At 38.0% G+C, this 12,006-nt stretch overlaps 1 protein-coding gene across 2 annotated transcripts in view; it reads right to left on the bottom strand.

Annotated features, from left to right (window-relative positions):
- Nucleotides 1–12,006, bottom strand: part of znf839 (zinc finger protein 839) — a 51,738-nt gene that overhangs the window by 17,429 nt on the left and 22,303 nt on the right. For both annotated transcript variants that reach the window (XM_020521886.2, XM_048599902.1), the window contains 2 exons: nucleotides 7,417–7,509; nucleotides 4,487–4,642 (listed from right to left, as the gene is read on the bottom strand). In XM_020521886.2, the coding sequence (XP_020377475.2) occupies nucleotides 4,487–4,642; nucleotides 7,417–7,509 (249 nt within the window). The remainder of the gene's footprint in view (nucleotides 1–4,486; nucleotides 4,643–7,416; nucleotides 7,510–12,006) is intronic.

Raw genomic sequence — 12,006 nt, 5'->3', positions numbered from 1 at the left:
TCTATTCCCAGCTAGAATAAACATATACTCAAACAGCTATCTTCATTCCTTTTTTTCCTCTTAGCCTCTTCACTGCATAACTTCAAAGCCTGACTTTTCAACCTCATCTCAACTCATGCTCCCTCTTGCACTATCCTTTTTACCTCTTTCTATTCATGACCATCCCTCTGATATTATTGCTCCCATCATTTCAACATTTTGGATCACTTTCTTGTATGATTCTCTCTTTCCACACCCGAATCCTACCACCTTCTGTTTCCACCAGAGGTGGGAAACAATTCCCCAATATACTTACACCTGCACTTTCAAAACCCCAACAGTCTAGTCTTTATCATTTTGCTCACCATAACGTTACAACAGCTACCGATTTTCTCAACAGCACTCTCACCTCCAGCTTTGAAGCCCTAATCTCTAATAAAAGCATTAGTCTCTATTAACTGAACATTAAAATAATGTAAGGTTTCAATAATCCAACCAGGCCATAAGGCTGCACTCTCATTAGACAGAGACAACCGATGATGGTTTAATAGGAGGGCTCACTACACCTCAGCTGAGGGGAAGAGTTGAGATGCAAAGTCCTTCATGGTCACTTCAGCTGGTGCACAAATGGATACTGTTAGCATCCCCGCGCATAGCAAGCCAGCTGTCCAGCTAAGAGACTCCAAATGACCACTACCCCAGTATAGTCAACAACTTGGCTCCCTTATTACAATAGATGCAGACTTAACAGACGAAGCAGGCAACTGGTTTAGTCATTCATTATCAGATCCAGCTGGATCACACACAAGCACTTAGCAAGTCCTGCTCTCATCTATTAGAGGTAATAATGATTCAAGGCAAAGATAATTCCCAGCTTCTTTTCTCTGCTACAAACTGTTACCTTAAGAACTTCTCCTGTCTCTTCCACCTTTAGCACAAACAACAAGAGCAAAAAAGCTCATAAGCTCCTTTGTCACCGAAGATCGAGGCCATCTAATTAATTATAACTGCTAACACTCTCTCTTCCACAAAACCATCCGATCCCTAAACTTGCATTTGCCCATGCACCCTACCTGCACCCATTTCGTCCATGAGACCCAAGTCCTGTGTTCTTGACCCTAATCCCACTGAACTGGAGGCCAGCTAACACCTGCTCCTGGTCGGCGTTTACATTCCTGCTGGAAATACTTAGCAGGTCTGACAATACCTGTGCAGATAGAAACTAACTTAATGTTTCAATGATCTTTCAGCAGAATGGAAAAGGAAGTTCAGGTGTGACCATTGACATTGAAAATGCTCAAAAAATGAGAACAACATTTTTAATTGCCCCATCAATACCTTCAGCCACTCAGGTCTTAAGCTAAGTTACGACTCCCTCCATAATCTCAAGACTCTCAACCGGTCTTTCCTTCTTTAAAATGCTTCTTCAAAGCTACCTCTATGACTAGACTTCTTGCAATCTGCCTTACTATTGCCTGATGTGGCATGATGTCCAATTTTGTTCTATAACCTTCTGTGAAGCACTTTTTGACTGTGTAATGCAGAGGACAAAGTTTTTTTTTATTCCTCATTTTATCGTTTCACAGAATGTAGGTATCGCTGGCTGGACTAGCATTTGTTGTCAATAACTAACTGCCCTTGAGAAGGTGTGATTAGCCACCTTTTTGAATCAATGCAGTCCATGTGGTGCAAGTACATCAACAGTGCTGTTCAGGATTCTAACTCAGTGACAGGAGCAGCGTGGTAGTGCAGTGATTAGCATTGCTGCCTCACAGCGCCAGGGAGCCGGGTTCGATTCCAGCCTCGGGCAATTGCCTGTGTGGAGTCTGCACATTTTCTCTCTGCATGTTTCCTCCGGGTGCTCCAGTTTCCTCCCACTGTCCAAACCTGCATCAAACCTGTGCAGGTTAGGTGAATTAACCATGGGAAATGCAGGGTTACAGGGTGGGATGCTGTTTGGACGGTCAGTGTGGACGTGATGGGCTGAGTGGCTTGCCTCCACACTGTAGAGATTCTATGACAGTGAAAGAACAGCAATAGAGTTCCAAGTCAGGATTGTACGTGGCTTATAGGGGAACTTGAAGGTGATGATATTTCCATGGATCTGCAGCCCTTATTGTTTCCACAGGAATGGAAGGTGATGTCAGGGGAGCCTTGGTGCTGACGTGACCACCTCTACCAATCACTGAGGTTTTGGCACAAGTGCTCAAAACATTTCTCCCCACTCCTCACCCAGAGGGGTCCTCTAGAGAATTTCTCAAGGACTAGTTTTTTTTTAAATATTTCTGAGGGCTACTTCATAAATCTCACCAGCTGTCACTAAATGTTGCCATGACATAAAAGATGTACAACAGGTAATATTGCATCTTTTAGGGTTTTCTTCTTTCGACAGGCGTGACAGTATAATCACAAACATTGTATACACAGAGGCCCGAACAGAGACCCTTGCGGAACACCACTACTCACATCCATTCTAAGAGAACCTGCCCATTATTCCTACATCTCTTGTCGGAGCCAATTTCCTAACTGGGTCAATAAATTTAACTTCAATTCCATGAGCTTCAACTTTAGCTAACTGTCTCTTAGCAGGAACTTTATCAGAAATTTTTTAGAAGTTCGTATAAACAACATCCACAGACATTCTTCTGGCTATTATTTTAGACACTTCAAAAACAAAAATTCCTCTCTGCTTTGCTAACCTTTTTTTCAGGGTGCTCAGTCACTGTACTCTTTTAAACTGCTCACTCACTTTATTCTTAATTACAGACTCTCACAATTTCCTGTACTGAGATGTAAAAACCAACATGTTTAATGGGATTTCAGCAGTTTAGAACTTACTTACTTCCCAGTGGTTGCTGTCTTAATATTTTAAAACTGGAGAATATCTTACATGTATCCTTTCAAGTTTCTAAATGGTTAATCAACTTCACTATAAAATGTTATCTTACTGATCAAATACTACACTGCATTTTATTTAATTACCATTCAATTTTATCAACATTTAACACTTCCATCCCATTGCATTAAATGTGAATTAACAAAATTTTAGAACAAAATGTTATCCCTGAAATTATAATCAACAAATTATGCCAACATTTTGCTCCCAAAGAAAATTTTCTTAGCACAAACTGGCCTATATACCAAATAAAAACCGAAAAAACTACACATGAGGAAAGGCTGAGGGTTTTGAGGCTGTTTTCGTTAGAGAGAAGAAGGTTAAGAGGTGACTTGATAGAGACATACAAGATGATCAGAGGATTAGATAGGGTGGACAGTGGGAGCCTTTTTCCTCGGATGGTGATGGCTAGCACGAGGGGACATAGCTTTAAATTGAGGGGTGATAGATATAGGACAGATGTCAGAGGTAGGTTCTTTACTCAGAGAGTAGTAAGGGCGTGGAATGCCCTGCCTGCAAAAATAGTAGACTCGCCCACTTTAAGGGCATTTAAATGGTCATTGGATAAACATATGGATGATAATGGAATAGTTTAGGTTAGATGGGCTTCAGATTGGTTTCACAGGTCGGCGCAACATCGAGGGCCGAAGGGCCTGTACTGCGCTGTAATGTTCTATGTTCTATGTTCTATGCTGTCCTGCTGAGCTTTTCCAGCAAGTGTTTCTGGCCTTTACACTAACACTGAAATCTCTAGTGTCATTGTTTATCATTCCTACCAGTCATCAAAAACATGTTTTAAAGTATCTGGAAAGCAATTGATCTTTGTAGTACATTTTCTTTAACATTGGGGTTTGAAGTCTTCTCCAAAACCTGGCTGACACGGACTGTGCCGCCATTTTGCAGCTCCACCACAGCCCTAAACTGCTGCCCACATCGGATCTCAGCTTCAGGCCAACATGGCTGTTTCTGCAGGTGAGGGTTACTTGGACCACCAGATCCCAGTTACCTCTCTCAGCCATACAGACAAGGAATCAAAGGGCACCCCAAACTCCATCTCCACCTTGGAGCAGACAGGGATGCCAGCCAAGGTGGAGGTGAGTAACCCAGGTTGGCCAGCTCTCTATTTGTGAGCAAGGATCGCTCCAAACACAGTTATTATATGCTTGCCAAAGTAATTAATTTGTGTTCTGTCCAAACCATGGCTTTAGAATGAGTAAAATTACTTTGAAAGAGACAAAGGCTCCTTTCTCATTTAAACTGTTTTATTTTGATGCTGAAGTTCATAACATACACCACTTTGGCTTAGCACAAATTTCTCTAAGGCTTACTTGCCTTCATATCCAAACTATCTGAAACAGCACAAGTCAGGTTCCACGAACATAGGTGCATGTAAACAATGGATCAGCACTAATACCTGGCAAAGTTAAAATTGTCATCCATTAACAAGTACCAGTCTTGTCCAATGAATTGAGGACTTTACTTATTCAACGTTCATTTGAAATACTTTCATGCATAAAAAGCACAATTTCCCTTGTACCAATTACTCCATTAAGAAATAAATCTGTAATTTTAATGTCTGCTGGTATATAAACAAAAAGAAAAAGCATTCACCTGTGTACAAGAGATCTGCAAGGGCTGCTGAGGATTGGTCATCCGAATGGAACTACTTAAGTGCTCATCAGCCATTTTCTTCACATGTTTATGCAGCATCTCAAACTCTCTATACACATCTGAAAACTGTGGTCTGGCAGGCCGTCCTTTTTCCACCTAGGAATTCAGCACTAAACATGATAATCAATTATACTGCAGAGCAAAAACTCTTTCTTGTATGATCTGAATATCCAAAAATCCAGTTGTAAATTTTTTTTTAATACCACACAACAAAAAAGTACCTGTTATCGAACAGCACAGTAGCATTTCAAAACGATTACTCAATTGAGAATTTTGTCACGTGCGCAAGTTTCTCAACAGGCCAATGCTGATCCAAAAGCACTGTTTTTTCCCTGAATCCACACCATTTTAATTTCCAATAAAAAACATTGGGAGATATGCAAAAACCTTAAAAAAGCATTCCTTCATAAAGGGCTCCTAGGTACAAAGATCATTAAGCATATCATTCAGCTGCTGTAACTGTGGCAACAGCTAAATGTGAAACAACAAATGCAAGCTGTGTTCATGTACATGCCCCTAATCAAAAAAAGGAGTTCAAATAATAGGAAATGTATCTGGATAGGGAAAAGAACAGTTAATGTTCTGGGTTTAACCATTTGGTGCACATGAGTTGCCATTTTGCCTTTTCTTTTTTAAAAGGCAATAGTTGATCTTCTGTATTCCTAGCATTTGTTTCAAATCTAACTCCCAAAAGCTTGACAAAGTTTCAGTCAATCATTCAGAAGCCAGTAAAATCTGTGAACACAAACTTGTCACAATTTTAAAATGTTTCTGCTCAAGAAAGATTCCTTGTTGAGAGGTGGAAGAAACACCACAGAAACATGCAACAATGTAGTTTGCACTCTGAGGCACTATCAGGACGGGGTATATTCATCTACAAGGAAGAAAATTTAAGTAGTTCAAAAATTAGCTGTTACCAATCCATTTTGGCTAAGGACCTCTTTGCATCAAAAGTAAAAGCATTAAGGTAAAACAAATGTCTATATTTTAATTGAAATGGGAAGTTATGTACTAGAGACTGCATAATAACCCCTCTGCTTTTCACAGATTTTTTTTTTGACGGGGAGGGGAGGAGAGGAGAGGAGAGGAGAGGAAGGAGCTGGGGAGAAAAATCAGAACTCCTCACCTTAATTACTAGATCTATCATTTTAAGTACTGCACCACAGGACTGCAGCCTTTTCATGAAACCATCACTGTTGATGTATGCTAACAATTTTCTCATTGAGGATTCTGTTTCAGTCACCATTATTTGCAGTTTGCAATAGGGGCAGAAGGACTTGCAAAATGGTGGATGTGTGAATTAAGGGAGACTACATGCATATATATATATACATGCGCACTTGAGGCTTTTAAATAAAAAGTAGATCTTGTTTAGCGCCCTCCAGAGCCTGATATGTCTGCAATATCATGCAGCATTTGTCTACTTCTGAAAAGAAAGACACGCTTTCGAAGCTTTTCATCTTGCATCCATCAGAATCAAAAAATTACCAAACTTCTCAAGCCTCAAAAAGTGCTACAAAGCAACTATTTGTTTATTTCTAAGGGAGCCAGGAAGGAATGCATCTTTAAGCAAACAGGAAAACTTTAAGACATTCAAGTATAATAAATAGACTCAACAACTGGAAACTACATTATGATCTTTAAAAACAGCACAAGCTATTTGTTAGCTTCCCATGTTATGGTATTAATAAAATGGAATGAATAAAATAATGAATTACTGAATGGGCACAGATTTTGTGGTCAAAACAGCGGCAAAACAGTTAGTGCTCGATATCATTATTAAACTCAAAGTGAAAGTTCTCAGACAAGGCAATGGGCAAACCCAAAAGTACTATTTGTACTTCTACATTTTTCCATCAGATATACTGTTGAAATTTCTAAGTGCAATTCTTAAGTACTAAATAGATTAAAATTTCCACATTTATCTCCAATAGTTAGTCATACCGTATTTATATTTCAAAAAGATTTATCTAGTTGAATAAAGGGCAACTAGCATCTTAAATGATATGCTAACTTCATTGTTAAAGGTAACCACCTTCATTGGTACTGAGAGCCATTTATATATTTTTGGGAATGTCAAATTTCTTCCTAATAAGTATAACTTATTATCAATGTTTATCTTTATTTTAGCTTCAGTTTAATCTGTCAATTATATATTTCAATATCTGAATATTTAAAAGTTCATGATTTTTAAGTACTTCTAAATTCCTTGTTTGTTGTCTCAATATTTGAATGTGATTGGTCGATTACTTACTTCATGACATTACTTTTGCTACAGTTATCTTCTTGACCTGGCACCAGATTCAAATTGCTATCAGTAAAGCAGAAAGCCAGAGAGATCACTAATACTTCATCAGCAGCATTCTTTAAGGCCAGTAATAAACAGTCATGCTTTACCAACAACCGTAAAAATTTGGGCTAATAATTTTCTAAATAATATCAAATTATTTGGCCTGCTGTGAAACCATCATCATCATGTACTTCAACATAAAATAGCAATGGGAAGAAAATAGTTATAAATGTGTGCTTTGTGAACGCTTTTTTAGAAAAGATTTTGTCAGTTTTTCACAGCTATAGTTTTCCACACTAAAACTAATAGCTGCGAGAACTTCAAATGAATTATAAGTCATTAGGAAAGTGTACGAAATGTTTTGTATCAGTAATATGGGAAAAGCAAACTGTGCACTTCTTAGAATGGCAGACTACAACAAACAAGCCTATGAGAAATTCAACAGAGTTTATTTTGGAATTTAATAGCAAAAAGTATATTCTGGTCATTTTATTTTTGTGGATGAAATATGAGGAACTAGACTTGAATTTTCACAGCATAGTGTTACCTAATATTAAACTTCAAGAATAATGTGCCTTACCTTCATTAACAGAAATTCCCAGAGAGTAATGACTTTTGTAAGCCTAGGAAGAGCCAATTCCATCAGTTCCTCATCATCACACTGTTTGAGGAGCTAGTTAAAACATAAAAAAACTTTAATTATTGTGCTGCCAGAAGAATATGATATTTAGCATCTTACATTTATGAAGCCTTCGTTGAGCTCAAAGATTTTAATATCCTACTGCCACTTCAAGTAGCTGCTGCACACTGGCAAAGTAACTAGACTAGTAATCCAGAGTCCCTAATGTTCTGTGGTCATGGATTTTAATCCCATGATGACAGATAGCAAAATTTAAATTCAATAATTTTTAAAAGTATGGAATTAAAACATCAACCATTGTCATAAAAACCATCTAGTTCACTAATGTCCCTTAGGGAAGGAAGTCAGCTACCTTCACTGGTTAGTCAATGTGCAATGTGGTTGACTCCTAATTATGCTCTAAAATGGGCTAACACACAGCCCTAAAATGAGTTTTAAAAAGCTACTGCAGTTTGAGATTTCATAATTAGAAAGAAAACAGAAAATGCTCACTAAATCCAGAAGCATCTATGAAGAGAAAAACAGGGTTAACATATCAGGTCAATGACCTTTAATCGGATCTTTAATGACGTTGCTGCACCAAATATTAAAAACTTTCTTGACCCACAAAGCATTTTGGCATTATAAGCTGTAGAACAAAAATTTTGAAATTTCAATAGGTTAGCTCCATAGCACCAGAATGAAAAGACTATTTTAAAACAAAAGTTGGGTTTGGAGTTAAGAGGTAATTGGTTACTTTGATATGGAACAAACAGCATATTGATGAAATGCAACATCACAGACTTGCCAGCAAAGTGCTCATGGAGCAAACACAGCATGGATTTGAAATCGGCCAAGTTACTGTAACAGACTAGAGGTGAACTGTTGTTTTTTAGAGCTAGTGAAAAATTTAGTAGGTTCACTGCAAGCATAACTGTTTTCTTTAATATGTATTAGTAACTTAAACATGGATGTACAGGACAATTTAAACATTTATGGATGACAAAAACTTGGAAATATTATGAATTGTAAGGATAACGATAAACTTCAAAGAGGACATAGACCATTAGGAAGGATGGGCAAGTAAAATTTAAAAGAGAAGACCATAAGAAATAGAAAACTGGAGTAGGCTGTTTGGGTCCTTGAGCGTGACCCACCATTCAACAGAATCATGGCCAATCTGATATTCCTCTCATCCACTTTCCTGCCTTTTCGCCATAACCCTCAATGCCCCTACTGATCAAGAATCTATCTATCTATCTATCTATCTATCTCAGCCTTAAACATATGCAAGGACTGTGCCCCCACGGCTCTCTGCAGCAAGGAATTCCAAAAATTCACAATCCTTAGAAGACATTCTTCCTCACTTCAAGAGTCTTAAATTAGTACTCCTTTGTTCCAAAGCTATCGCCTTTGGTCCTAGACTCTCCCAGGCAAGGCATTAGGGCTAGGGGATTTATCCAGCTTTGGCCCCATTTGTTTGTCTAATGCTACTTATCTAGGATGGTGATGGTACCTAATTGCTCCCCCATATTCTTTTGTATTAATTGGATGTTTGAAGTATTTTCCATCTTAAAAAACGATGCAAAATATCTGTTTAATACTTTTGCCATTTTTTTCATTCCAAAACTATCTCCCCACATTCATTTTCTAGGGAGACTATGTTCATATTGACCTCTTTCTTCTTTTTTTATATAATTAAAGAAGCTCTTATCAGTTTTTTAAAATTCCTTGCTAGAATTGACCTCATTGAATTTATTTCAGCCTTTGGTGCTATCACTGACTTTTGCCTCCTTATATTCTTTTTCTTTCAACTTAATACTCTCCTTAACTTCCTTGGTTCATCCTTCTCAGTACCTTTCCTACTTACTGGAGAATGGTCTCTGGTTCACTATTCAAAATAACCTTCTGACCTCTCACAAAAAAGTCACTCTTCACAGAACTGAAAATACACATCTGCCACTACATTTTAAATCCAAATCCTAAATCATAATAACATATAATATCATAAAACAACATATCACACTTGTATAAAACATTGGCTCAGCCTCAAATAAAATATTGTGTCCTGTTCTGGTGATCGCATTTCAAGAAATACGTGAAAATATGAGAGATGGCTCAGAAAAAACTTGTAAGAATGGTTCGAGGGATGAGAAGCTTCAGCTCTGTGAATACATTGAACAAGTTGGGGCTATTACATTGGAGATGAGAAGATTAAGAGGAGATTTGATAGAGGCATTCAAAATTGAGAGGCTCTAAACTGGACAGAAAACCAAAGGACAATGATTTGAGGCTGTTGACATAAGAAATCATGGTGACACAAGATTTATATGCAACCAGTAGTTAGGATCTGGAATGCACTGCTTGAAAGCATGGTGAAGGCAAATTCAATCAAACCCTCAAAAGGAAAAGTGAATAATCCCCTAGATTAGGGGTTGTAGGGCTTTGGGAAGAACGTAGAACGCTCCTTTAAAGAGAGCGGTTGACGTTAATAGTAGATGCATTGAAGAGGAAGCTGGGTAACCAAGGATGTAAAGAAATCCAAATAGAGCTTAGACATCTGGCATGACCTGGTTAGAACAGCAGCCTGTTTCTGAGTTGTACGCTCTATGAAATTCCTTTTATAAATATGATTTGTCATTCTATATCATGGATCAATTGATGAGATGATACATGCTATTACAAATTAAAAGTGCTTAAACAGGATTTTTGTGATGCAGATGGCTAGCTCCACAAAATTTTACAGCAGCAAAGACAGTCACTGAAACTCAAACAAACCAAGTTCAATTAAAAAAGGTGTTTACTGTTCTGCAACAAATCTATATGCTTTAAAAATTGCATCTTTACCACATCAGGCCCAACTCCCTGTTACATCAAAATTGCACTTCCTTCAAGTGCCATGTTTTTCAAATTTCGTGGCCCTCTATAGCAGCCAACATCTTGGTGTTATTCTCAAGTCTTATGTCTGTCTGCTTCTTATTCCTGCTTACAACACGCTTTTTGGGCAAATGACATACTTCCTGTAACCGTATCATACTCTGGTAATAAACTTCTAATTATCACTTATGATGTGTAGTGATAAGTGGCCCAAATCCTGTAAAGTATCGCACCTATCTTCAGCGTGGTAAATGCAACATTATACGATCAAATGTTAGTGACAGACTACCCTAAGGGAAGACTGGAATCTCATCTTTGGAATTAATTAGGAAAATAACTGGAAGGGTTTATTATAAATACAGGGACCCTAAAAATGTGCAACATTTTAAAATGGAAAACGACAACAGAAACAAGAAGAAAGTGTAGACAATCACAACCTTGTAAAATAATTTTATAGTATTGGCATTAAAGGGTGAAGCAGTACTTGCAACATTCTGCAACACTGACTCATTTTTAAGTTTTACAGATTAAAACAAATAGATTGCATACTCATGATCATATCAATTGTGAACAAAAGGAGGGCGGTCTTGACAAAAAAAAATCGTCAGCAGCAAGGAGGAATGTAATTTATCTGCTGTATGTGCCCTCATAAATCCTCATCTGTGTTAACTGAAGAAAACCTGAAAATCAGATTTCTAACTTGGCTGATAGATTCCCCTTTTCTCTTCATCTTATGTCTCTCCATATACTCTCAAACGCCCCCTTGTCTCTTCATTTTTTGTCTCTCCATATGCTAACTCCTCTCTCCTTTCCAATCCACTCTCTGACCAATCACACTTTGCCCTACTGAGACACATACGAGTCCAGAGTCCAAGTTAAAACACAGAACAATTTGTTTCCTAGCTTCCCTCCACAACCCTGCACAGACACACACTCTCACTTCCTTCCAAAAAAAAAACACATCTGCCAATCACCATCATTTCTCTCTTTCCAGTTATACCACCTGAGAATGGTTTCACACCACCTTTCCTAATCTCAACACTCATCCCTTCTGAAATAACTGCACAGAGGCCAGAATCCTGTCACAAAGTCACCCTTTATTGTGCACAATAACTGGCTGACCAATATAACCAGGTGATACTTCTATTTCCCAGACTACGTTCATTTTAAGTGCATGCTGCAAGCTGGGTTTAGATATAGTTCCAGTTGAAGTATGCCTGTAGGTGTTACAATGATATTTGTGCATATATATCTGTGTGTGTGGACTTTGACAAAGATCAAAACTTTGCACAATAAGGAACGTAATTGCAATGTTAATCTAGTACATTTGCCTTAAAGAAATAATTCTAACGGTTGCTTGTACTTTTTAAATGTGTTTGTGATTAATAAAAAGTTAATGTTTATGTGGCATGTAACTAGTTGGCCAATAGTACTATCCTTCTTATATAAGGAAAGATTGGCTGTGTGGTATTAACAATAGTATAACCAGGCAATTAGAATCTCCTCAGTTTAGGCGACTGTCTCCAAGCTGATTGGCCCAGGTTAACAGCCCCAATAAATGACCTCATAGTCAATGAGGTCAACCTGGTTCCAATCACTACATCCCTCCCATCCAAGTCCAGGGATGTAAGCCTGGTTTTTGGGTTATAGCTTTTCCTGCAATGCCTTTGCCCC

Source organism: Rhincodon typus, chromosome 8 (genome assembly GCF_021869965.1).
Source record: "Rhincodon typus isolate 14 chromosome 8, sRhiTyp1.1, whole genome shotgun sequence".
NCBI classification, from domain to species: domain Eukaryota; kingdom Metazoa; phylum Chordata; class Chondrichthyes; order Orectolobiformes; family Rhincodontidae; genus Rhincodon; species Rhincodon typus.
Note: the sequence above shows the minus strand (reverse complement) of the source record. Positions and strands in the feature narration are given on the sequence as shown.